The sequence below is a fragment of the Capra hircus genome, chromosome 13, assembly GCF_001704415.2.
Source record: "Capra hircus breed San Clemente chromosome 13, ASM170441v1, whole genome shotgun sequence".
Lineage (NCBI taxonomy): Eukaryota > Metazoa > Chordata > Mammalia > Artiodactyla > Bovidae > Capra > Capra hircus.
Window position 1 is genome coordinate 27,618,555 of NC_030820.1, and position 27,803 is coordinate 27,646,357.

The 27,803-nt window shown below is 39.5% G+C and overlaps 1 protein-coding gene across 3 annotated transcripts in view; it reads left to right on the forward strand.

Annotated features, from left to right (window-relative positions):
- PRPF18 (pre-mRNA processing factor 18) overlaps nt 1-27,803 on the forward strand; it is a 59,581-nt gene that overhangs the window by 22,900 nt on the left and 8,878 nt on the right. For all 3 annotated transcript variants that reach the window (XM_005687955.3, XM_005687956.3, XM_018057128.1), the window contains 6 exons: nt 1,441-1,554; nt 8,046-8,192; nt 9,632-9,700; nt 11,148-11,288; nt 11,411-11,482; nt 14,028-14,183. In XM_005687955.3, coding sequence (XP_005688012.1) covers nt 1,441-1,554; nt 8,046-8,192; nt 9,632-9,700; nt 11,148-11,288; nt 11,411-11,482; nt 14,028-14,183 — 699 coding nt within the window. The remainder of the gene's footprint in view (nt 1-1,440; nt 1,555-8,045; nt 8,193-9,631; nt 9,701-11,147; nt 11,289-11,410; nt 11,483-14,027; nt 14,184-27,803) is intronic.

The following is a 27,803-nucleotide window of genomic DNA, read 5'->3' on the forward strand; positions in this document are numbered from 1 at the left end:
ACTCTAGCCTATAGCCTTTGTCCATACCCTGGTCAATATCAACTATTATTTTCCTTCAACAACAGCAAAATTTTAAGATATTCATGTGAAAAAAGAGTTAAGATTATATACACAAAGTACACAATGAAATGAACTTTGAGCAAAATGAAATGTTCAGAGGAAAGGAGGGCTGACTCCAGAAGCTGTCATGTGAAGACTACTTGGCCTGAGGAGAGGAATATTAGAGATTTTTGAAAACAGATCCATTGACCACAGCTCTAATTTTGAAAAAACATTGAGTATTCTGTCTTTTCATAAAGCTGAGATAATTGAAAGAAGTAGGTTTTTGTTTATCTTGAAAAGCATAGTATAACTATCCAAAGATGAGGTGGGCTGCTCCATGAAGAGGTGTGATTCCTGTCATTCGTCAGACAGTGGCCTGAAGAAGGTGTTGTTGAGGTCATTTCTGCATTGATTGGAGACAGCACTGCTGCTGCTAAGTCGCTTCAGTCGTGTCTGACTCTGTGCGACCCCATAGACGGCAGCCCACCAGGCTCCGCCGTCCCTGGGATTCTCCAGGCAAGAACACTGGAGTGGGTTGCCATTTCCTTCTCCAGTGCATGAAAGTGAAAAGCGAAAGTGAAGTCGCTCAGTCATGTCCGACTCTTCGTGACCCCATGGACTGCAGCCCACCAGGCTCCTCTGTCCATGGGAGTTTCCAGGCAAGAGTACTGGAGTGGGGTGCCATCGCCTTCTCCGGGAGATAGCACTAGATGACGTCTAAGTTTTAGTTTCAGTTAACCCAGTGGAAGCCTTGCCAGTGGTTTCTTAGTGTGATACTATTTCAGTTCCCAGACTAAGTTCTTGGTAATTTTTTCTAATTACAGCTTATTTTCTTAATTATGATTTTTATTAGTCCTTTTTATGAAATACAGCATGTATACAGAGTGTGTGTAAAATGTGCAATATAGTGGACAATTGCAAAACAAAACAGACACTCATTCAACCATTACCAAAGTCAAGGAGGAATATTATCAGCCCTCCAAAAGCCCTGCATGTGCCCCCTCCACCCATTTGTAACTCACTTTCTAGTCTAAGGGACTAGTTTTGGGTTTTAATTTATAATTACAGTGCTGACCCTTGCCTGTCTGTGGTCATTGGCTTATCAACTGACTCCAGACTTTTTTTTTTCCTTCTGTATGAATGTTATCACTCCTTCCCATCTTAATGGTTTTCTTATGTTGCCTACTACACAAATTGGTCCTTTCTGTAACACTCACCAAATGACCTAAACCATTAGGGTTATTTAAGGTGTGACAGTAATTCAGTATATCTGTTTGTGGAAAACTAAAGAAAAAACAAATATAACTTACTTTCACATCTAATTTTCAAAGTAAGTGTTTAGTCTTCTAAAATAGAAATTACTATTGTTCCTTTCTTTCTTTCTTTTTTTTTAAATAGGTTATCAGAAGATTGAGAGAAAGAGGAGAACCAATCAGACTATTTGGAGAAACAGATTATGATGCTTTTCAACGTTTAAGAAAAATAGAGATCCTCACACCGGAAGTTAACAAGGTAAGAAGAACAAAGCTAGAATATCATTGTACCACATAGCTAAGAATACTGCAGGCTTTGACAGACTTAAATAATTGCCTTATTATAAGGGAAAAAGGAAAAATGAATTTGCCAGATTATTGCTGCTGAATGTAAATTTTCTTTTAAAAGGCATGCATCTTGAGCATGCGATTCAGTGCATTTTGAAAATGCTTGCAAGTGTGTGGCCACTACCCCTATGAAGATATAGAGTATTTTCATCACATACACATGAAAACTCCCCAGCACCCCTTCTTGGCCAGTCCCTGGATTCTTCCTCCTCCATTCCTGGGCAACCACCGTTTTAAATTCTGTCACCGTCAATGAACTTTCCTTGTGTTAGTATTTCACTTGAGTGGAGTCACAGAGGATATGTCTGGCTTCTTTTGCTCTGTGTAAGATTTTGTGGATTCATCCATGTTATTGTGGATGTTGGTAACTTGTTCCTTTTCATTGCTGGTGATATTCAGTAATATGAATATATCACAATAGCCTTGGGCTGTTATGACTAAAACTGCTGTGAACGTCCTTAAACAAATCTTTTTTGGCTCTATGTTATTTCTCGTAGGTTAAATACATTTTTATGTCTCTGGAAGAGGAATTGCTAAATAGTAGCAGTATATGTATGCTCAACTTTTTAAGAAATGCCGGATATTGCCAGTGTTGTCTCATTAGTGTTTGTTATTGTTAGTCTTTAAAATTTAACCATTCTCTTATTTGTGTGGTAGTATCTCATGTGGTTCTATTCACAGTTCCCTGACAACTAAAGATTATGAGCATCTTTTTATAGACTCACTAGCCACACCTTTCTCTATGCAGTGTTCATGTTTCAGTTGGGCTTTTTATTTTTGAATTATAGTAGTTCTTTATGTATAACCTGGATTCTTCGTTAGATATACAAATTCATGTTTTGTATCTATTTTTTTCCTAAGCTTTACTTGTTTTCTTAATGGTGTCTTTTCATGGGCAGGACTTTTGAATTTTGACAAAGTTCACTTTATAATTACTGCTTGTGGTGTTTTGCTTAAGAAAATGCTTTGCCTACCCTAAGATCTTAAAGAGATGGTATTTTCTGTATTTTCTTCTGAAACTTTAATAGTTTCAGCTTTACTTTTAGAACTCTGATCTTGTTTTATGGCTCAGCTTATAATCCATCTTAGTGAATATTCCATGGGCTCTTGAAAAGAGTATGCTTAATGCTTTTGAAATGTCAATTACAGTGGTGTTTAGATCTTTTGTGGCCTTATTTTACTTATTTACTTGCTCTTTCAGTTACTGAGAGAGACAGATGTGGTTATATGTAGTTGTATAACAAACCACCCCAAAACTTACATCTCAAAACAATTCATTATCATAAAATCTTTCTCAGTCATTTGTGATGGTAACAAACCACTCTGAGACCTTGTGTCCTAAGATAGTTCGTCATTCTCCATCACGTTCTGTGGTTCGATTGGGTTAAGCTGGGTAGTGTTTCGGTTGGCGTCTCACCTGTGATACAGTCAGGTGACGGTTGTGGCTGAGGTCACCTGAAGGCTCCAAGTCTGGCCTTCTTACTAGGCATGCTGACTTAAAGGTGCAGCTTCGTTGTAGCAGAGGTCAGCATTCCCTGCCCTTTTAAAGCTAATATCCCATTGTACATATGGATGCCATTTTGTTAATCCATTCATCCTTGTTGGACAGGTAGGTTGCTTCTACCTTTTGGTCTATTGTGAATAATGCTGCTATGGACACAGGTATAAAAATATCTGTTTAAGTTCCTTGCTTTCTCTTCTTTTACACATATTCCTAGAAGTAGAATTGCTGAATTGTATGGTGATTCTATGTTTAACTTCTTTTTAAAAACATAAATGAATTTAAAACATTTTCTTCACTTATATTATTAACATGCACAGCAATTTGTTTTTATTTTCAGTCCTATCTAAAGTTTCCTTACCTAAATCCTTGGAAAGAGCTAAGTGGTTTTGTAATGCCTCATTTCAGCAGTATTTGTTCCTCTTCTATATCACAAGTCACTTTCCTTATCAAAAGAGTCTAAAATGCTAACATGCACTATTCAGTTTTTGTTACCTGATTTAATTTTTCTGCTACTCATGTCTCATTACTTGAGAAATTTTCTAGTTTTTAATATTAACTTACTACAACCTGTTGTATTCTGATATTATTCAATACTAGAATTTATTTGTTGGAGAAGGCAATGGCAACCCACTCCAGTACTCTTGCCTGGAAAATCCCATGGACGGAGGAGCCTGGTGGGCTGCAGTCCATGGGGTCGCTAAGAGTCGACACGACTGAGCGACTTCACTTTCGCTTTTCACTTTCATGCATTGGAGAAGGAAATGGCAACCCACTCCAGTGTTCTTGCCTGGAGAATCCCAGGGACAGGGGAGCCTGGTGGGCTGCCGTCTATGGGGTCGCACAGAGTCGGACACGACTGAAGCGACTTAGCAGCAGCAGCAAAATTTATTTGTACTTTTAAAAGTCGAGGTATAATTGATGTATAACATATTTCAGGTGTACAGCATAATGACTTGATATTTGTATATATTGCAAAATGATCACCACAGTAAATCTGATACTCATCACTGTATGTCGTTACAAAAATTTTTTTTTTGTGATGAAGACTTTTTTAAGATCTACTCTCTGAGTAACTTTGAAATGTGCAGTGTAGTATTTTTAGGCATCATGCTGTACATTATATCCATGTGACTTATTTATTTTGTAACCAGAACTGTCTAAAAGTTAATAACTTAAGTTTGAACACATTCTGAAGCTCAACACTTTTCCTCCTCTCCCTCCACATTTTTTTCTGATACCACATTTTGCATCTTTTTGTGTTGTATAGCCCTTAACTAATTACTGCACTTATAGTTATTTTTACTACTTTTGTCTTTTAGTCTTCATACTAGCTCTATAAGTGATTAATTTACCACCTGTACCATACATTTACTTTTATCACTGAGATTTATACTTTCATATGTTTTCTTGCCAGCTGAAAGAAGTCCCTTTAGTATTTCTTAACAAGGATAGTTTAGTGGTTAGAAACTCTCTTAGCTTTTGTTTGTCTGAAAACTCTATTGCTCCTTCAATTCTGAATGATAACTGCTGGGTAGCATGTTCTCAGAAGTTTTTTCTTTTAGCACTTCAAATATATTGTGCCACTCCCTCCTGGCCTGCAAAGTTTCTGCTAAAAAAATATTCTGATAGTCTTATTGAGGGTGGTTCCTTACACAAAGCAAATCGTTTTTCTCCTGCTGCTTTTAAGATTCTTTCCTTTCTGTAACTTTTTGTTTTAAAAAGTAGAGTGTAATTGATTTACAATATTGTGTTAACTTCAGATAGAGAGCATAGTGATGTACTTTTTGCAGATTATACTCCATTATAGGTTATTACACAATAATGGGTATAATTCTCCATGCTATACAACATTCTTGCCTGGAGAATCCCAGGGACTGGGGAGCCTCGTGGGCTGCTGTCTATGGGGTCGCACAGAGTTGGACATGATTGAAGCGACTGCTGCAGCATACAACATCCTTGTTACTTCTCTATTTTAAATGTAGTTTGTATATCCGGTATCCCTAATTTGTCACTCTCCCCTTTCTTTTTCTCATTGGTAACCACAAGTTTGTTTTCTGTATCTGTGAGTCTGTCTCTGTTTTGCATATACACTCATTTGTATTATTTTTTAGATTCTGCATAAGTGGTATCATACCGTATTTGTCTTTCTCAGTCTAACTTATTTCACAAGACGTAATACTCTCAGATCCATCCATGTTGTTACAAGTGCCAGAATTCCATTCTTTATTATGGCTGAGTAATATTCCTGTGTTTTGTGTGTGTGTGAGAGAGAGAGTTAGATAATGCCAAAGAATGCTCAAACTACCACACAGTTGCACTCATCTCACACACTAGTAAAGTAATGCTCAAAATTCTCCAAGGCAGGCTTCAGCAATACATGGACCGTGAACTTCCAGATGTTCAAGCTGGTTTTAGAAAAGGCAGAGGAACCAGATCAAATTGCCAACATCCGCTGGATCACGGAAAAAGCAAGAGTTCCAGAAAAACATCTATTTCTGCTTTCTTGACTATGCCAAAGCCTTTGACTGTGTGGATCACAATAAACTGTGGAAAATTCTGAAACAGATGGGAATACCAGCACACCTGACCTGCCTCTTGAGAAACTTATATGCAGGTCAGGAAGCAACAGTTAGAACTGGACATGGAACAACAGACTGGTTCCAAATAGGAAAAGGAGTACATCAAGGCTGTATATTGTCACCCTGCTTATTTAACTTATATGCAGAGTACATCATGAGAAATGCTGGGCTGAAAGAAGCACAAGCTGGAATCACGATTGCCAGGAGAAATATCAATCACCTCAGATATGCAGATGACACCACCCTGATGGCAGAAAGTGAAGAGGAACTAAAAAGCCTCTTGATGAAAGTGAAAGAGGAGAGTGAAAAAGTTGGCTTAAAGCTCAACATTCAGAAAACGAAGATCATGGCATCTGGTCCCATCACTTCATGGGAACTAGATGGGGAAACAGTAGAAACAGTGTCAGACTTTATTTTGGGGGGCTCCAAAATCACTGCAGATGGTGACTGCAGCCATGAAATTAAGAGATGCTTAGTCCTTGGAAGAAAAGTTATGACCAACCTAGACAGCATATTCAAAAGCAGAGACATTACTTTGCCAACAAAGGTCCGTCTAGTCAAGGCTATGGTTTTTCCAGTGGTCATGTATGGATGTGAGAGTTGGACTGTGAAGAAGGCTGAGCGCCAAAGAATTGATGCTTTTGAACTGTGGTGTTGGGGAAGACTCATGAGAGTCCCTTGGACTGCAAGGAGATCCAACCAGTCCATTCTGAAGGAGACCAGCCCTGGGTGTTCTTTGGAAGGAATGATGGTAAAGCTGAAAGTCCAGTACTTTGGCCACCTCATGTGAAGAGTTGACTCATTGGAAAAGACTGTGATGCTGGGAGGGGTTGAGGGCAGGAGGAGAAGGGGACAGCAGAGGATGAGATGGCTGGATGGCATCACTGACTCCATGGATATGAATATCTGAGTGAACTCTGGGAGTTCGTGATGAACAGGGAGGCCTGGTGTGCTGCGATTCATGGGGTTGCAAAGAGTTGGACATGACTGAGCGACTGAACTGAATAATTAGTAATGTAGAACATCTTTTCATGTGCCCGTTAGCCATATGTATGTCTTCTCTGAGAAATGTCTTTTCAGGTCTTGTGACCATTTTTGGATTGGGTTGTTTTTTGATATTGAGTTGTATGAGCTGTTTGTATATTTTGGATATTAATCCCTTTAGGGTCACATCATTTGTAAATATTTTCTCCCATTAAGTAGGTTGTTTTTTCAATTTGCTGATGGTTTCTTTGCTTTGCAAAAGCTTTTAAGCTTAATCAGGTCTCATTTGTTTGGTTTTGGTTTTATTTCTTTTGCCTTAGGAGACTGATTAAAGAAAATACTGCTAAGATTTATGTCAGAGTGCTCTGCCTGTGTTCTCTTGTAGGAACTGTCTTTAACATTTTTGACATTTTAATGTGCCTTGATGTAGGTATGTTTAACTGTTTCAGATATTGCCCTAACATTTTCCACAGCAGCTGTACTATTTTACATTTCCAGCAGTGCACAATGGGTCTGTTTCTCCATATCCTAGCCATGTTGTTATTTTCTGTTTTCTGTTGATAATATCCATCCTGATGGTTGTGAAGTGGTACCTCTGTGGTTTGGTTTGCATTTCCCCAATGATTAGTGAGGTTGAGCATCTTTTCATTTACTTATTGGCCATTATGTATTGTCTGTTCAAGTCTTTTGCTTATTTTAAATCAGATTTTCTGTTGTAGTTAACTCTAAAACTTATAGTTTTATAGTTTTAACCCTTACATTTAAGTCTTTGATCCATTTGTGTTAATTTTTATATGTGGTATATGATAAGGGTCTGTCTTTAAGGCTTCCATTTTAATCAAATGATCACAAACTAGAAGTGAATAAAATGTGGAGTTTACTGGTTTGTTAGAAACATAGTGAAGTCTAGGACGTGAGACTCTGGCTTTATACTGTTGACGTTGCCAAATGTTTTGGAAGTTGAAAGCAGTTGGATTTGTTAGACGTGTTCAGTGAACCAGGAAAATGGGTGGAGTACCTGATCACTCTCTCTAGGCCTCATTAGAAAATTACAGCATTTATGCAGATTCTTAATTGGATTTGTCACTCATATTTTTTATTTTTCTGACCGTCAGACTAGCTATTATAGTATATTATTAGATATTCTTTTACATTTGAATATGTTCATAAGAATTGACTTTGAATGGACAGTAGTGATAGCTGTATAATAAACTGAAATATTGTTTGAGCTTCCTTGTGGAGAGAAAAATGAATTATACTCATTATCAGAGAAAAAATCAGAAGTGAAACATAAATGAAATTTCATACTCGGTATAACTTTTTACCTTTCCTCAGGGATTGAGGAATGATCTGAAAGCAGCTTTGGATAAGATTGATCAGCAGTACCTCAATGAACTTGTGGGTGGCCAAGAGCCTGGAGAAGAAGACACCCAGAATGATTTGAAAGTTCATGAAGAGAACACCACAATTGAAGAATTAGAGGTGATCCCTCCACCACCTTCCTCACTCCTCCACCCCACCTTTCATTTCCTGGAGCCGATGGTTGAGCTCATTAGACTGTCCAGTTCACTGCACCCTGGCATCTTTGGTCGTTACAAAGGCCCTTCTTCTGTTTCATGCCTGTTGTTTATTCACTCCCTTTTTTCTCATTTTCTACACACATTCCCCTCCTTCCTGCCTTCAAAAGTATTCATTCTGATATGTTTGATGTGTACATCCTTTTATTTATTGATGGTCTTGTAAAACCAGTAATGTTTTGTATGCATGTGCTGCGGTGTACATAAATGATGCTTTACTGTGAAATTCTTCATTCTGTTTTTTATTTTCAAGTTCCATCCTTGATATTCTATGTCATCTAAACCTTTGATTTTAATTGTTACATAGTATTTTATACAGTGTGACTTTCAGTGCCTTTTAATAATAGCACGATTGCTCCCCTCTTCCTATTACCACAAACAGTTTTGTGACAGACAGTCTTGTACATAACCCCTCTGGACCAGCAACAAGATTGCTTCTTAACTTGTCTGAATACTGTTAGGTTTCTCTTTGGAATGGGTATACCAGTCTTTACTCCACCATCAGCAGTATATCTGTACATCCCTGCCAACATTTGGCAATATCTTGCTTTCTTATTTTTGCCAGTGTATTGAATGTGGAGTGATATATGTAATATTACTTGAAGTAATTTTGAATTATCTGTCTAGCATGAGCAAAAATAATGACTTAAATTTCTTAATAATTGTAAACTCATTTTTCTGTTACCTTTCATTCCTTGCTCTTAACCCATGTTGACTGCTGTGAGATTGTAGTTGAGGTTATTGTTTGTTTTTTTGAGATTTTCCCCCTTTTTATTTATCTTTTAATATATATTTATTTTTAATTGATTGACTGCTTTACAATATTGGTTTGATTTCTGCCATACATCAACATGAATTAGGTTTAGGTGTACATATGTGAGGAGGTTATTTTATTTGTACTCCCACCCCCTGAATTTTACTGAAATAATAATTTTACTGAAATAAAACTGGTGAGCAAACCAGTTCTGGGCATTTTAAACAACTTTGGAGATAGTCACATACTATGCAATTTATCCTTTTAATGTGTACAATTCAGTGGTTTTTAGTATATTCACAAGTTTGTACAACTATCATCACAGTTTAACTTTAGAGCATTTATTCCCCTAGAGAGAAACCTCACATATATTAGCAGTCACTCCCTTTATCTTTAGATTCACAAAAGATAACATGCTGTCTAAATTTAAATGGCAAATTGATATTTTTAACCTATCTAGAAATTCTCTCAGGCTTTAAATCAAAATTGGACCGTACATGTAATAAAGAGCCACGTTTGGACTGATGTTAATAGCATATATATTCAGCTGCTGCTCCTGACTAACAAACAGAAACATTCCTTCTTTTCAGGCTCTGGGAGAGTCTTTAGGAAAAGGTGATGATCATAAAGACATGGACATCATTACCAAATTCCTTAAGGTATGTACTTTCTGGCTAGGAAAGGAGGATGTTTTCTTTAGATAAGAATTGGTCTTACTTTTTTTTTTTTTTGGTCTTACAGTTCTGAATTGTTTAAGAGTTAAAGACTGGAAAAGGAGACTCTCAGTAAACATTTCTGCATTTGTAGTGTTTAAAATGTTGGTACGTGTTTGCATATAGAGGTTAAACAAAATGTATATTTACTATCTTCATGGCACTTATAAATCTGACTTATTATTGCAAACACACAGAAAAGAATTCATAGCAGCAGAGTGAACAAGAAGTTTTAAGGATTAAAAATTATTTTTAAACATCCTGGGAAAGAGTATAATAAGGAGAGGGTTCCAGAAGCTTCTCTGAGAGATGACATAAGGACAAAGTGGCAAGACATTGGCAGTGAAAAAAGCAAACACTCGGGTAACCTTTCACAGGATTATCAGTAGCTCATTCTATCTTCCCAGATTTTTTATCTTTATTGGTTTAGGTAGAGTATGTGCAAACCCCAGATTCCTTTTAACATCTCTTCACCAATTATCAATATTTCTATTCAGACCAAGAGATTTAAATGCAAGAAATGCTTTTACTTGTATTTACAGCTTAAATGCAACATAATCGGTCATCAAGATTCTTAACCCACTGAGAATTTTGCATGGAATTAGCTAGGGCATGGGATCTAGTATGGACTAGAATTTCCTCTGAGTGACAGCGTCTCCCAAGAGCACATGCATAGGTAACACCACCAGGGGAATATGGCCTCCTCAGCCTTCACTGTTTAGCTGCCTCCAGAAAGGATGCTCTTTGTGTAGTTAAATTCAAGGAGCACCGGGGTAGTTTTCTAGGGTGGGATGGGGGCTGGTCATAGTTTCTTGTATTTTCGTTCCTTTTTTCCTTCCTTCTTTGGTCAAGTGTTTTAGAGAGAATTTTTAATTGAATTGTGTTCTCTACTGCAAAAGTACAAAGTCCAAATACAGCATCATCATCCTTGGAAAATTGATTAAATATCACAGCACATGGCATTATGGCTGATAAGTCTAGGCAGGTTAAATTTTATGTAATAGAAATACAAGTAAAAGTTTATTTCTATCAAACAGTTACCTGTGAAACTTCTTCCTATTTCATCCCAGACACTTGGGGCGCAGAGTTTCTGGCCTGAAAAAGGAACTTTTTCATATTTCAGCCTGGGGTTCTTTTTAGGTGGGAAATGGATTACACTTGAGCTAGGAATATGTGTAGAATAGGGAGGTTTGTGACTTGCCAAAAGCACTGCTTTAAAACATCTATGAGTTACTAAGCAGAAACAGTTCATTAAAACATCAGCAACTAATATTAATCAGTTAAGACATTTACTCTAAGGATGAATGTATACTGTTTTGTGCATCAGAGAACGTTCGTGCTTATGAAACCACTGGGTGGCATTGTAGTCTAAATTTACCCTTTCTTTCCACAGTTTCTTCTTGGTGTTTGGGCTAAAGAGCTGAATGCCAGAGAGGATTATGTGAAGCGCAGTGTGCAGGGTAAACTGAACAGTGCTACTCAGAAACAGACTGAGTCCTATCTCAGACCCCTTTTCAGGAAGCTACGGAAGAGGGTGAGTTTTCTCAAAAAATGCTTTCATTAGCTGAGTTTTTAAAAATAGAATATATAAAGTTAGGATACATGTGATCTATAACTACATACTGAACTTCCATAATTATTTTTTTCCTTTTCCAGAATCTTCCTGCTGATATTAAAGAATCCATAACAGATATTATTAAATTCATGTTGCAGAGGGAATACGTGAAGGTACATTGTCATGCTGTGCATTGGAATATATTTATGAGTGTATCTAGATTGTGTGCATAATACGTTTATCTCATGTGGGGGTATTTTAATAGCAGATTTAAGAATAAATGTGAAATAAATTTTAAAAACTTTACATTTTATAATTTATTGTCAGCTTTATTGTTAGATATGAATAAATATTGTTAGGTGTGAATAAATAAAAAAATTTTCAGACCACATTTTATTTTTTAGTCATTTTGAAGGAAGGTATAAAGATTCTGCAGAGCACAAATTGGATATAGGCAGTGTTCATTTCATGAATGGGACTGAATTTCTAATTTTATAGATGGTTGATATGGCTTGGAACAAATTTTCCCATAGAAGCAAAGTTACTAGATCAGTTTCTCAGGCCAGCTGTTAAAGCCTGCTTAATCTATAATATAGCTGAACTGTTGAACTAATGATACCATGGAACTTAACCACTTTTAGGCTGGTTTCTCTGAGAAAATGTTCCAGGTCAGGCTGCCAGAATTCCTTGCTCCCCTTTCAGTGCTGCAACATAGCAGAGCCTAGTAACGGAGGACTCTTCCCCTTGCTGCAGTGTTTTTAATCCTGAATGGACTTGGGGAGGAGGTGGCTGAGAAGAGAGATCTGGTGTCCACGTGCTCTGAGGGCAGAGTTTAGAAAGGTGGGTGGAAAGCTCTCGGTGGTGATGAACAGGAAGAGAAGGGCCTCCTGTACCATTAGCGGCATTGGAAGTATGCCATTGCTCGTAGGCCGTCAGCCAAGTTGAGGAGGGAGGCTCCCATGGGCTGTGTCTTCCAAGAGAAGAGGAGGAGGGGAGGACTTCCGGGCAGCACCTCCAGTGACAGTTCCAGAGCAGTAGACAGGCTCTACCAGGAAAGCAAGGAAGCCATTGCTTATTCCTGTGCTCTGAGTGTCTGTCCTTAGCTCGGTGATCCTGGGTGACTGAAGGGCTCCCTGATGAGCTACTCCCTCTGCATGGGGGCCAGTTCATTAGTCAAAGAAACTGTTGCTATTTTATGAGTGTCAGCTTTAATTTCAGGTAGTTTCTGTGAGTTGCCTTTTGCTTAGGAAGGGTGATCCCATTGAGATGGATGGATAAGGTCACCATTACTGCAGAGAGAATTCAGGTCACTTGTCTGCTCGAAACCATGGCTTCTCCTTGGTACTTTTCTCATTCTCATATATTATGTGAGAAGCTGGTGAAAGTTTAATTTATATAAAGTATAGACAGAACTAAAACTTTAATATTTGGACAGTTTTCTTTGAAAATTGGGGGAAACCAAATATTGGAAATTTTATCAGTTAATATCCAGTGATTTCTCATGCACAAGAATCAGTGGTAAAAAATGTGTATACCCTTCTCAAATTCTGCATTATCAGTCTCATGGGTGTTTGATTTTTAAAATTAAAATCTCTTTGAGTCCTGGCTTTATAAGCCTCTCTGACACCATTGGGTCTTCTAGAATTTACTTGCTTTGTGTTTTGTATTTTTCCTTCTTTCCCTCCACGAGTAGCCACGCTTGGTTTAGAAAAAGCTGTTTGTCTTTGTTGCTTTCTGTCTTCTCATTTTGTAGCCTTAAATTTTTTAAAGATACAACTTTATTTATTTATTCATTGGCTGTGCTGGGTCTTCATTGCTGTGCAGACTTTCTCTAGTCGCAGTGAGCGGGGGCTGCTCTCTAGCTGTGGTGTGCAGGCTTCTCATTGTGGTGGCTTCTCTTCTTGCTGAGCATGGGCTCTAGGGCACGTGGGCTTCAGTAATTGCAGTTCCCAGGCTCTAGAGTACAGGCTCAGTGGTTGTGGTGCACGGGCTTAGTTGCTCCATGGCACATGGGCTCTTCTTGGACCAGGGATCGAACCCGTGTCTCCTGCATTGGGAGGTGGATTCTTTACCACTGAGCCACCAGGGAAACTGTAGCTTTTATTTTTAAGATTCTTGGCAGGTGGGAGGTTTTGGGGGGCCAAAGTGAAACGATCTCATCCTTGAGCTATTCGAGGGCCAGTTTTTAATCTGTTTACACACCTGCTTTGGGACCAATGTGATGATCCCAGCACACAGAGCCCACGCTACTTTCAGAGGCCCACACTGCTGTGTGAGGAGAGGATGTAGCTTCAGGTGGGATTATGAAAAACTAGTTAGCCTCTGTCTTCCCTGTGACCGCCTATGGAGAAGACTGGGTCTAACAGAGACTCAGACTGGAGTCTATATCAGTGCATCAGATTACCTACCTAGTACTTCCAGATCTGAGCTGCATTAATATTTAATGCCTGAAGGCTGCAAAGAATGCTTGTCTTTTTACTCACTGGGTTAGTTAGCATTGGTTTCTGTTTTTCCACAGACATTTGTGGTTGTGGGCAAGCAGTCAGTCACCCCTGTTCTAATTTCTTTTGTTTGAATAATGGGAATAGTAATATTTTCAACATGCCTAAGAGATGGATGAAAATTACATCATGTAGGGCTGTGAAATACTTTAAATGAAAAATTTGGACCAACAGAATATTTCTGCCTTTCTGATCTCTATGTAAACTCTCTCTTCAGGCTAACGATGCCTATCTTCAGATGGCCATTGGAAACGCCCCTTGGCCCATTGGTGTTACTATGGTTGGCATCCACGCCAGAACTGGCAGGGAAAAGATTTTTTCCAAGCACGTTGCACATGTTTTAAATGATGAGACACAGCGGAAATATATTCAGGTAAGTAGTTTGGAGGGCAAAGTGCTCTGGAGGTTAGCATTCCACACTTCTCAAACTGAGTTTCGAGAGAAGGAGAATTCCAGCAGTAGGACATAGCGTGGCAGGGTGCAAGTCCACACTTTGTGTAAGCAGTGCTTGTATTTAAGACACCTTCACTGAACTGTGAAACAGAAACCTGAGGTGTCATAGATGATGTAAGACAGAGTCAAGTGGTGTGCTTCAATTACCTTAGTAGTGAAATAAAACTATTACTGTTTGCTTTGGGAATTTACTGAAGAATGATGAATTTAGAGTATTTTTCAATAAGTCACAATTTTGTTATTTTCAAGGTAAGTTTAACATCTAGACAAAAAAGGTATCAATAGTCAAAATTTGGCTAGTAGTATTTTTTAAATAATTTGTAACAACGCTTCTCTATACAAATAAAGTATTTATAGTTTATTTTCTTAAAGTTATTGAGCCTCACATAAACCTGATAATACTGTTGTTGGATTAAACTTTTGTTTTTAGTGGGGAAAAAAAACCTCAGTTATAACCTAGTTTTTGCCTGGTTATCAATGATCCCAGGTTGTGTCTGTATAATTACTTTTGCTGGATGTTAACGCTAAAGCTTGAAGATGAAACTCAAAAGTTTATTTAAAGTATAAGATTCACTTAAAATGCATAACATGTTTTCAGAATTTGTGCCGGACAATAGTCGCTATCATATTCATGCATTACCATTTTATTTCATTTCAGTTCCAAGTGCTAAAGGTTATTTTGCGTGTCATGCTTTATGCCTTATTCATATGTATTAACATTTTAAAATATGATTTCAACTTGACCCCCTAATGGGAACTGCAGAATTTTAGAGTTCAGATATGGTTGTGGAAATCAAAGACATTTCCATTTTTTAAATAACCACCATTGACTGTATTGAAGGCAAAAAGCTTTTAGTTGGGGGAAAAAGTGGCTTGGCTTTAACAGTAGAATATTGTTTCCAGTGATTAAATTTACTGATTGTCTTCAACTATACCATGGCCAAAGCTATAGTGTGTATAAAAGTTCATTTTGTGTGTGTGTGGCGCGTGCTCAGTCTTGTCTGACACTTCTTTGCAACCCAATGGACTGTAGCCCACCAGGCTCCTCTGTCCATGGAGTTTTCCAGGCAAGAATACTGGAGTGGGTTGCCATTTCCTCCTATAGGGGATCTTCCTGACCCAGGGATTAAATCTGAGTCTCCTGCAGTGGCGGGCAGATTCTTTTCCGCCGAGCCACCTGGGAAGCCCTGTCTTAAAGACAGCATGCCTTTTTTAAACAGTGGTTTGATTACCATCTTAGAAACATTTTTCCTTTTTTAAAATATGCCTAGTATTTTAAAGATTTCTGGTTTATTTTGGAATACTATTTATTATTATAGCTATGCAATGACCTAAACTCCCTCCATTGTTCTTCATTTTTGTAAAAAAATTATTTTATCTTTGGCTGTGCTGCGTCTTGCTGTGCTTGTGGAGAGCAGGGGCTACTCTCTGGTTGTGATGTGTGGGGTTCTCATTGTGGTGGCTTTTCTTGTTGTGAGCTTGGACTCTAGGCACCCGGGCTCTGCAGCACAGGCTCCATAGTTGTGGCGCGTGGGCTTAGTTGCTCTGCAGCATGTGGAATCTTTCTGGATCGGGGATTGAGCCTGTGTCTTCTGCTTTGGCAGGCAGATTTGCTACCTCTGAATCACCAGGGAAACCCCAGTGTTCTTTCTTTTTAACTTTTCTCCTTCTGTTCCTTTTTCCCCAAGGTGATTAGGGAATATTGGTGAACATACTATATATGAACTTTAGGAAGGTGTTTGACCTAAACATAATAATATCCTTGTGTACAGATGTAAATATGATAAGACAGCCAGGTGGACTCAGTTTGTTGAGCGAGAGAAGCCATGAGGACTGAGTAACGAATCCATGTCTTGTCTGGGTGGATGCTGGTGGACGGGGTTCTTAGTGACCTCAGCACTCTCCTGTTCAACAGTTTTCATGACCAGCGTGGATGACTGTACCAAAAGGTTTATGTATCAGATTTACAGACAGTAAGAAACAGAAGAGATAGGCTGTACGTTCAGATGGAGAAGAAATTTACATTCTGGAAGTTCTTGACAGACTGAAGAAAAAGACTGATTCTAAAAAATTAGTACTTATCTTATTCTAAAAGATTATGATGACCATAAAGAAATTTGAACTGTCAGTTGCTTGAGCAGTTTGAGCAGTGTATATCTGGAAGAATTAGGGAATTTGGTGGACTGTAAGTACAATAACAGTAGTGTGGTATGGCTACTGGAAGGTCTAGTGAGAGCTCATGCTACATTGTTAGAGAGACACAATAATTTAATTTAGTGTATGTTCCACAAGGCAGGAGCATAGCTCACTGATGTGTCCTCAGAGTCTAGAAATAGTGCTCGTGGTGGGTGCTCAGTCAAGATTTGCCCATTGAATGAATGCTCAGAAGCAAGAGAGGTGAAAGTCTGGCTTTTCTTCTAGTTCTTGAGAAAGGAGACTCTTGTTGGGGGTCTGGGTAACTGTCAAGAGAGAACTTTGTGGTAGAAAAGGGGTTAAGTTTGTTCTATACAGTTAAGGCCCTGGTGACGCAATGGTAAAGATTCCACCTGCCAATGCAGGAAGTGCTGGTTTGATCCCTGGGTCAGGAAGACCCCCTGGAGAAGGAAGTGACAACCCACTCCAGTATTCTTTCCTAGAGAATTCCGGACAGAGGAGCCTGTGTCCTTGTGATCACCAAGAGTGGACATGACTTAACGACTATACAGCAGCAAGGTATAGGAAGGAAGACACATTTCTAATCAGTTTAAGGAAAAGATTCTTCCTTTTTTAATCTTTTTGTCTTGAAACAATGGTAGACTGGTAAGAGGTTGCAAAAATAATACAAAGAAACTTTTTAACAGGCAGAATTGCCCCAGAATAGGAGTAGGGCTGCTTTAGAAGATACAGGGGAGATCCCTACCACTTGATATTTGAAAGAATCTGGTTAACTATTACCCTTTTCTGGTCTGTTGATAGCTCTTTGCTGTTTTCCCTAGAGGCCATTGCTTAAACCTGAGGTTGCAAATTAACACTCACAGGGTAGTCAGGTATGAGTGAGCTGAGTGATAAGAAACCCCTGACCCTTGATCTGACTTGTCTTTTCCTACTTTTCATGTAGACAGAGAAGCAGTATTTAATTTTCCTGTCACCTCTGTGATGAGAAAGGGGGACAGGTGATTAACAATGTTGTTAGTTCCATTGTACTCCAGTATGAAATAAGAATTTAAAACCGTGGCAGTGCAAGCACAGCATGAAGTGTCAGCTGCATCTTAGCCTTAGCATCACTGGTGTCACCTCAGCTCATTGTTACTTTGTAGGAATATCTTTCTAATGTTGCTCCATCTTCCTTTGTTTTTTAGTGAGATGCCAGAATCCTTAATTTTTTAAAAAAGCATATGTTCCTATTTTTAAAATATTGGCAATAACAAAAACAAAAAATTAGCAGTTTGTGAGGCCAAATTAAGTGCTAGTTTTTGGTCTATCTTAAACCCATGGTGCAGCTCAAGGCAAAATGCTGCCACCCCCATGTTAGCATTTTATGAAATTCTTGATTACAATTAACCGAGTGATTTACTAAGCTGTCTTTTGAATCTTTCTCTTATTTTGGTATTTGAGTGAGACTGATTTGAATTATTCCTACAAAGGGATGGTTTAAATATATGATTTGAAGTTAAAGTCAGGAAGTGACCCACTTTTTCTTAAAGGAGTAGTAAATACTTTAGGCTTTGCACTTCATAGGTTTCTGCTACAACTCTCCAACCCGGCAGCTGTGTGAAAGCAGCCAGCGGCCATGTTCCAGTGAAATTCCATGTATGAAAGGGATGAGCAGCCTGTGGGCTATAGTTTGTTGACCCCATAGTAAATGTGTAAACCCAAACCTTTTCATCGTTAAGGTATTTGCTGAGGAGGTAATTGTGAAAGTCACTTAACAGGGTATTTTCTTAAACCTTTGTAAGTAGTGAAGCATGTAAAGTGTACTGATCTTAATTGTACAGCTCAGTGATTCTTCATGTACGTGTGATTTTGTATCAAGATGTAAAACAGGTCTAGATAACAGGAAGTTTCTAGCAGCATCCCTGAAGTTTCCCTCATCCCTTTTCTGAGCCTAAGCCCTCCTCCCATCAGAAATGACCATTATTTTGATGTGTGTCATTATTGGTTAATATTGCCAGGTCTTGGGCATCACTTAAATGAGATCTTGGAATGTATAGAAGAATTACTTTTTGCATAGAAATACTGGTAAGAAATAACTGTCTTCTGAAATACAGTGAAAACAGTTCAAGGGGATCTTTACTGGGGGTTCCCTGGTGGCTTAGCTGGTAAAGAATCTGCTTATAGTGCAGGAGACCTGGGTTTGATCCCTCAGTTGGGAAGATCCCTTGGAGAAGGGAAGGGCTACACACTCCAGTATTTGGGCCTGGAAACAATTCAAGGGGCTCTTTACTATAACATGATTTCATCTTTGGGTTTTATGCAAACCTCTGTAGAATTTAAACTGTGAAAATTGTTTGAAGTGTTCTCTTTCTCACAAAAATTAAACACACCACTGGGAGGGTTTTCTCACCATGCAGATCAAAGAGAAGTTGGAGAGCATATTAGTTAACTTCAAATCTCGGATGAGATGGGACTGTTGGTAGGAACTTCAAGGACTTTGATTGGTCTGCCAAACACAGATGTAACCTTTGGCCCAGATTGGGGTAAAGCTTCTCCACAGTTTACAGGAAGTTCTTCATTAGTTTGTCTTGGTAATTCAGTCATTTCCAGACATCTCTTGAAAAGGTTCATGTTGTGACAGTTCTTTACTTGTTGGTAAAGAAGAGGAGGACAAAAAGCTGAAATTGACCTCACATGGTGATTTGCCCTCCAGATCCAGTCCATCCTTCCTTACCTAGTCCTATACCTTGTGCCCTGGAAACCTGGCTTTTATGAACAACAGTGACAGGCTCCCTTGCCCTCTGACTTCTGAATGGGGCGGGCTGTGAGAGAGATGGGAAGGCATTTTGTAGGCAGGAGAGGAACGAGTTTGGGGTGTTTATTTTCCTGGCTTCCTCTTGTGGAGTCACTGCACCCCTCCTCAGGGTCTGGCCATCTCTGTCTACTTTGAGCCACCACTTTCTTCCCTCACCCCCTTGGAAACAGGCTGGCCGTGGCTTTAGGGTATTGCTGGCTGGAGGATGCTGTACTGTCTCTTGTTGGTCCCGGTCTTGCCCAGACCTTTGTAAAATCCTTGGAACTACTACCATCATATTACCCAACTTGAGTGTGCCCTTCCTTTTCCTGTGGATACCCTTCCTAATTCATGTAGATTAACTGCTCTGTGTGCTGTGTTTCAGCACACGTTTCTTTGGGAATTAGAAGATTAAGGAGTAATATTCATCCCAAATAATTTCTCTTAAGTCTTCACTATTCCAAAAGGCAAAATGTTCCTTAATACTCTTCTCCGGCAAGTTGTGTTCAGTAACCTCAAGTTTGTAAATTCCCTGGTGAAAACATCATTCCAGCATTTTATGTCAGATATTTATATCTGCATTTCAGAGTTTGGCATATTTCATCTGGACTTTGCTTAATTTGTTTTTTTGAAACATTTGTAAATTTATAACATGTTTATGTATTGCTGAAAATGGTATAACAGAAACATTCATTACTGCAGGGAGCAATCACAGCTTGATCCATGTCCTGGATACACAATATTATTGTTAGTTGGTAAACACTCTCTATGAATCAGATTCTATGTCACACATATGTGGGTCAAGTGGCCTTATCCTACCTTCTGGCATTCTTGGGTCTGAAAAAGCATTTCTTAAAGGCAAGTTACTTTGGTAACAGTTTACCCACTTAATAACTTCCTGGCATATTAAAAGAAATTTTTAGAGAAAAATACTGCTTAGCATTTCTCTTTCATCTATATTGCCTTAAGAAAATATTTTTAAGTTTATTCTATTTTCGGCTGTGTTGGGTATTCATTGCTGCACGGGTTTTTCTCTAGTTGTGGTGAGTGGGGGGCTGCTCTTCTTTGGGATGCACAAGCTTCTCTGTTGCAGTGGCTTCTCTAGTTGCCGAGCGCGGGTTCTAGGTGTGCAGGCTTCAGTAGTTGCAGCACGTGGGCCCAGTCGTTGTGGCTCCCAGGCTCAGCAGCACAGGCTCGGTAGCTGTGGTGCCTGCCCTTATTAGCTATTCCACTGCATGTGGGATCTTCCCAGACCAGGTATTGAACTTGTGTCTTCTGCATTGGCAGGTAGATTCTCTATCACTGGGACCCCAGGAAAGCCCTACATTACCTTTTAATATAGAACACTCAGGGTTGGTGCCATGATGCTTATTAGCTGGCAGCTGAACAGACATTTTGCTTGGGATATTAACATACATTTCTCAATCACGTGCATGAGAAAAAAAAAAAAGAAAAGATCGTCTTGCACTGTGAAGTCCTTGTAGGTCAGATAAATAAAATCTTTCCTCAAATTGGTCTTTCGCCATACATTTTTACCTACTTTCATTAAGTAGGTGAGTGCTGTTTTCAAAATGTAGTTATCACCTGTCATTTGATACTACTTTCTATGAAATGATAAACCTTTGAATTTGTAATTCTGTTCATTTATGTAACAAACATTCAGACAGGTAAAAATGGGAGGAGCTCTGTTTTTTACTGTAAACTCGAGAAGAAGATTAAGTTAGTCCCAAACTGAGTTTTCTTTAATTTTCCACTAAGTCCTGCAGAGCCTGAGCAGTTGAATACATTTGGCAGTTGCCCTGGGACTCTTCATAGGAAGCAGCGTGAGATTGCTTTTGTCCCAAGCAGCTTGATCCAGATCAGAAATTGAAAAGTCTGGAATGAGTAATTTAGATCCACTCAATTTTAATCATATACACTTGTGTGAAAAGAATTCCTGTGGACACTTTTTGAAGGATTGGCCTGGGTATATACATGGCTATGAGTGTTGAAAGTGTAGAAATTTTTATTAAGTACACATTTTTAGAAAAACACACTTTGGGTTAAAGGTGTATTCCATTGAAGTTAGGATTAATTTTTAATTATCTCATGTTAATTCATTCCTGTATTAGAACATTGGCAGTTCATTCAGTTGCTCAATCATGTCCAACTGTTTGCAATCCCATGGACTTTAGCACGCTAGGCTTCCCTGTTCATCACCAACTCCCAGAGCTTGCTCAAACTCATGTCCAGTGAGTCAGTGATGCCATCCACCCATCTCATCCTCTGTCGTCCCCTTCTCCTCCCGCCTTCAGTCTTTCCCAGCATCAGGGTCTTTTCCAGTGAGTCAGTTCTTCACATCAGGTGGCCAAAGGATTGGAGTTTCAGCTTCAGCATCAGTCCTTCCAGTGAATAATCTCCTTTAGGATGGACTGGTTGGATCTCCTCGCTGTGCAAGGGACTCTCAAGAGTCTTCTCTAACACCACAGTTGAAAAGCATCAATTCTTCAATGCTCAGCTTTCTTTATAGCCCAGCTCTCACATCCATCCATGACTACTGGAAAAACCATAGCTTTGACCATACGGACTTTGTCAGTAAAGTAATGTCTCTGCTTTTTAATACACCTCTTAGGTTTGTCATAGCTTTTTGTCCAAGAAGCAAGCGCCTTCTAATTTCATGGCTGCAGTCACCATCTGCAGTGAATTTGGAGCCCACCAAAATAAAATTCTTTCAGTGTCCTATCTTTTTGTCTTTTCATATTGTTCGTGGGGTTCTCAAGGCAAGAATACTGAAGTGGTTTGCCATTCCCTTCTCCAGTGGACCACATTCTGTCAGACCTGAATGACTGTTCACTGAAAATGGAACTCTGAAAGATGTTCCCTGAAAGATGAACTCCCCAGGTTGGTAGGTGCCCAATATGCTACTAGAGATCAGTGGAGAAATAACTCCAGAAAGAATGAAGGGATGGAGCCAAAGCAAAAACAACACCCAACCATGGATGTGGCTGGTGATTGAAGCAAGGACCAATGTTGTAAAGAACAATATTGCATAGGAACCTGGAATGTTAGGCCCATGAATCGAGGGAAATTGGAAATGGTCAAACAGGAGATGACAAGAGTGAACGTCAACATTCTAGGAATCAGTGAACTAAAATGGACTGGAATGGGTGAATTTAACTCAGATGACCATTGTATCTACTACTGTGGGCAAGAAACCCTTAGAAGAAATGGAGTAGCCATCACAGTTAACAGAAGAGTCTGAAATGCAGTACTTGGATGCAATCTCAAAAACGACAGAATGATCTCAGTTCACTTCCAAGGCAAACCATTCAATATCACAGTAATCCAAGTCTATGTCCTGACCAGTAACACTGAAGAAGCTGAAGTTGAATGGTTCTGTGAAGACCTACAAGACCTTTTAGCGCTAACACCCCCAAAAGGTGTCCTTTTCATTATAGGGGACTGGAATGCAAAAGTAGGAAGTCAAGAAACACCTGGAGTAACAGGGAAATTTAGCCTTGGAGTACAGAATGAAACAGGGCAAAGGTTAATAGAGTTTTGCCAAGAGAATATAGTAAACACCCTCTTCCAACAACACAAGAGAAGACTCTATACATGGACATCACCAGGTGGCCAACACCGGAATCAGATTGATTTTATTCTTTGCAGCCAAAGACGGAGAAGCTCTATACAGTCAGCAAAAACAAGACTGGGAGCTGACTGTGGCTCAGATCATGAACTCCTTATTGCCAAATTCAGACTTATATTGAAGAAAGTGGGGAAAAACACTAGACCATTCAAGTATGACCTAAATCAAATCCCTTATGATTATACAGTGGAAGTGAGAAACAGATTTAAGGGACTAGATCTGATAGAGAGCCTGATAAACTATGGAATGAGGTTTGTGACATTGTATAGGAGACAGGGATTTAGAACATCCCCATGGAAAAGAAATGCAAAAAGGCAAAATGGCTGTCTGAGGAGGCCTTACAAATAGCTGTGAAAAGAAGGGAAGCGAAAAGCAAAGCAGAAAAGGAAAGATAAAAGCATCTGAATGCAGAGTTCCAAAGAACAGCAAGGAGAGATAAGAAAGCCTTCCTCAGTGATCACTGCAAAGAAATAGAGGAAAACAATAAAATGGGAAAGACTAGAGCTCTCTTCAAGAAAATTAGAGATACCAAGGGAACATTACATGCAAAGATGGGCTCAATAAAGGACAGAAATGGTATGGACCTAACAGAAGCAGAAGATCTTGAGAAGAGGTGGCAAGAATACGCAGAAAACTGTGCAAAAAAGATCTTCATGACCCAGATAATCACAATGGTGTGATCACTCAACTAGAGCCAAAAATCCTGGAACATGAAGTCAAGTGGGCCTTAGAAAGCATCACTATGAACAAAGCTAGTGGAGGTGATGGCATTCCAGTTGAGCTATTTCAAATCCTAAAAGATGATGCTGTGAAAGAACTGTACTCAGTATGTGAGCAAATTTGGAAAACTGCAATGGCCACAGGACTGGAAAAGGTCAGTTTTCATTCCAATCCCAAAGGAAGGCAATGCCAAAGAATTCTCAAACTACTGTACAATTGCACTCATCTCACATGCTAGTAAAGTAATGCTCAAAATTCCCCAAGCCAGGATTCAGCAATATGTGAACTGTGAACTTCCAGATGGTCAAGCTGGTTTTAGAAAAGGCAGAGGAACCAGAGATCAAATTGCCAACATCTGCTGGATCATGGAAAAAGCAAGAGAGTTCCAGAAAAACATCTATTTTTGCTTTATTGTCTATGCCAAAGCCTTTGACTGTGTGGATCACAATAAACTGTGGAAAATTCTGAAAGACATGGGAATACCAGACCACCTGGCCTGCCTCTTGAGAAACTTGTATGCAGGTCAGGAAGCACAGTTAGAACTGGACATGTAAAGCTCAACATTCAGAAAACTAAGATCGTGGCATCCGGTCCCATCACTTCATGGCAAATATATGGGGAAATAGTGGAAACAGTGGCTGACTTTATTTTTTGGGCTCCAAAATCACTGCAGATGGTGATTGCAACCATAGAATTAAAAGACACTCCTTGGAAGGAAAGTTATGACCAATGTAGACAGCATATTAAAAAGCACAGACATTACTTTGTCAGCAAAGGTCTGTCTAGTCAAAGCTATGGTTTTTCCAGTAGTCATGTATGGATGTGAGAGTTAGACTATAAAGAAAGCTGAGCACAGAAGAATTGATGCTGTGGTGTTGGTGAAGACGCAAGAGTCCCTTGGACTGCTAGGAGATCCAACCAGTCAATCCTAGAGGAAATCAGTCCTGAATATTCATTGGAAGGACTGATGGCTGAAGCTGAAACTCCAATGCTTTGGCCACCTGATGCGAAGAGCTGACTCCTTGGAAAATACCCTGATGCTGCAAAAGATTGAGGGCAGGAGGAAAAGGGGATGACAGAGGATGAGATGGTTGGATAGCATCACCGACTCAATGGACATGCGTTTGGGTGAACTCCAGGAGTTGGTGATGGACAGGGAGGCCTAGCGTGCTGCAGTTTATGGGATCGCAAAGAGTTGGACATGACTGAGTGACTGAACTGAACTAAAAATAAAGGTCTGTCACTGTTTCCATTGTTTCCCCATCTATTTACCATGAAGTGATGGGACCAGATGCCATGATTTTCGTTTCTTGGATGTTGAGTTTTAAGCCAACCTTTCCACTCTCCTTGTTCATCAAGAGGCTCTTTAGTTCCTTTTTCCTTTCTGCCATAAGAGCAGTTTCATCTGCATATCTGAGGTTATTGATATTTCTCCCGGCAATCTTGATTCCAGACTGTGCTTTATCCAGTCCAGCATTTCGCCTTATGTACTCTGCATAGAAGTTAAATAAGCAAGGTGACAATGTAGAGCCTTGATGTACTTCTTTCCCAATTTTGAACCAATCCGTTGTTCTGTTTTCAGTTCTAACTGTTGCTTCTTAACCTCCATACAGATTTGTCAGGAGACAGGTAAGGTGGTCTGGAGTTCCTGTCTCTTGAAGAATTTTCCAGTTTGTTGTGATCCACACGGTCAAGTCTTTAGTGTGGTCACTGAAGCAGAAGTAGATGTTTTCCTGAAATTCCCTTGCTTTTTCTATGATCCAGCAGGTGTTCGCAATTAAATCTCTGGTTCCTCTGCCTTTTCATGAACCAACTTGAACATGTGGAAGTTCACCGTTCACATATTATTGAAGCCTAGATTGAAAAATTTTGAGCAATCGTTTGCTAGTGTGTGAGATGAGTGCAATGTGTGGTACTTTAAACTTTCTTTGGCATTGCCTTTCTTTGGGATTGGAATTAAAAAAAAAAAAAAACAAAACTAACCTTTTCCAGTCCTGTGACCATTGCTGAGTTTTCCAAATTTGCTGGCAGCAATTTACTGAGTGCAGCACTTTAACAGTATCATCTTTTAGGATTTGAAATAAATAGCTCAGCTGGAATTCCATCACCTCCACTAGCTATGTTTGTAGTGATGCTTCCTAGGGCCCACTTGACTTTGCACTCCAGGATTTCTGGCTCTAGGTGAGTGATCACACCATCATGGTTATCTGAGTCATTCAGATCTTTTTTGTATAGTTCTTCTGTGTATTCTTGTCACCTCCTCTTAACATCTTCTACTTATGTTAGGTCCGTGCAGTTTCTGTCCTTTATTGTGCCCATCTTTGCATGAAATGCTCCCTTGGTATCTCTGATTTTCTTGAAGAGATCTCTAAGTCTTTCCCACTGTATTGTTTTCCTCTGTTTCTTTGCATTGATCACTTAGAAGGCTTTCTTATCTCTCCTTGCTATTCTTTGGAACTCTGCATTCAGATGGATATATCTTTCCTTTTTTCTTTTGCCTTTTAGTTCTCTTTTCTCAGCTGTTTGTAAGATCTCCTCAGACAACCATTTTGCTTTTTCCTTTTCATCATCTTGTGGCTGGTAAAGAATCCACCTGCAATGTGGGAGACCTGGGTTTGATCCCTGGATTGGGAACATCTCCTGGAGAAGGGAAAGGCTACCCACTCCAGTATTCTGGCCTGGAGAATTCCATGGACTATATAGTCCATGGGGTTGCAAAGAGTCAGACATGACTGAGCAGCTTTCAGTCACTTGCTCACTTCTTGGGAATGGTTTTGATCACTGCCTCCTGTATAGTGTTAACAAACCTCCATCCATAGTTCTTCAGGCACTCTGTCTGTCAGATCTAATCCCTTGAATCTGTTTCTCACTTCCACTGTATAATTGTTAGGGATTTGATTTAGGTCATACCTGAATGGTCTAGTGGTTTGCCCTGCTTTCTTCAATTTAATTCTGAATTTTGCAATAAGGAATGCATGATCTGAGCCACAGTCATCTCTCGGTCTTGTTTTTGCTGACTCTGTAGAGCTTCTCCATCTTTGGCTGCAAAGAATATAATCAATCTGATTTCGGTGTTGGCCATCTGGTGATGTCTGTGTATAGAGTCTTCTCTTGTGTTGTTGGAAGAGGGTGTTTGGTATGACCAGTGTATTCTCTTGGCAAGGCTCTGTTAGCCCTTGCCCTGCTTCATTTTGTACTCCAAGGCCAAACTTGTCCATTATTCCAGGTATCTCTTGACTTCCTACTTTTGCATTCCAGTCCCCTGTGATGAAAAGGACATTTTTTTTGGTGTGTGTTCTAGGAGGTTTTATAGGTCTTCATAAAACTGTTCAACTTCAGCTGCTTCAACATTAGTGTTTGGGGCATAGACTTGGATTACTGTGATATTGAATGGTTTGCCTTGGAAGTGAACTGAGATCATTCTGTTGTTTTTGAGATTGCACCCAGGTACTGCATTTTGGACTCTTTTGTTAACTATGAGGGCTACTCCATTTCTTCTAAGGGCTTCTTGCCCTCAGTAGTAGATACAATAGTCATCTGAATTAAATTAGCTCATTCTGGTCCATTTTTAGTTCACTGATTCCTAAAATGCCAATGTTCACTCTTGCCATCTCTTGTTTGACCACTTCCAGTTTACGTTGATTCGTGGACCTGACATTCCAGGTTCCTGTGCAGTAATGTTTTTTTTACAGCATCGGATTTTCCTTCCATCACCACTCACATCCACAGCTGGGCATTGTTTTTGCTTTGGCTCTGTTTCTTCATTCTTTCTGGAGCTATTTCTCCACTCTGCCCTACCAATCTGGGTAGTTTATCTTTCAATGTCATATCTTTTTGTCTTTTCATACTGTTCATGAGGGTCTCCAGGCAAGAATACTGAAGTCATTTGCCATTCCCTTCTCCAGTAGACCATGTTTAGTAAGAGCTGTCCACCATGACTACTGTCTTGGATGGCCCTACATGGCATGGCTTGTAGCTTCTTGAGTGAGACAAGCTTGTGATCCAAGTGATCAGTTTTCTGTAATTGTGGTTTCCATTTTGTCTGCCCTCTGATGCATAAGGATAAAAGGCTGTGGAAGTTTCCTCATGGGAGGGACTGGCTATGGGGAAATCTGCATCTTGCTCTGATGGGTGGGGCAATGCTCAGTTCAGTCACTCAGTCCTGTCGGACTCTTTGCGACCCCATGGACTGCAGCACGCCAGGCCTCCTTGTCCATCGCCAACTCCCGGAGTTTACTCAAATTCATGTCCACTGAGTTGGTGAT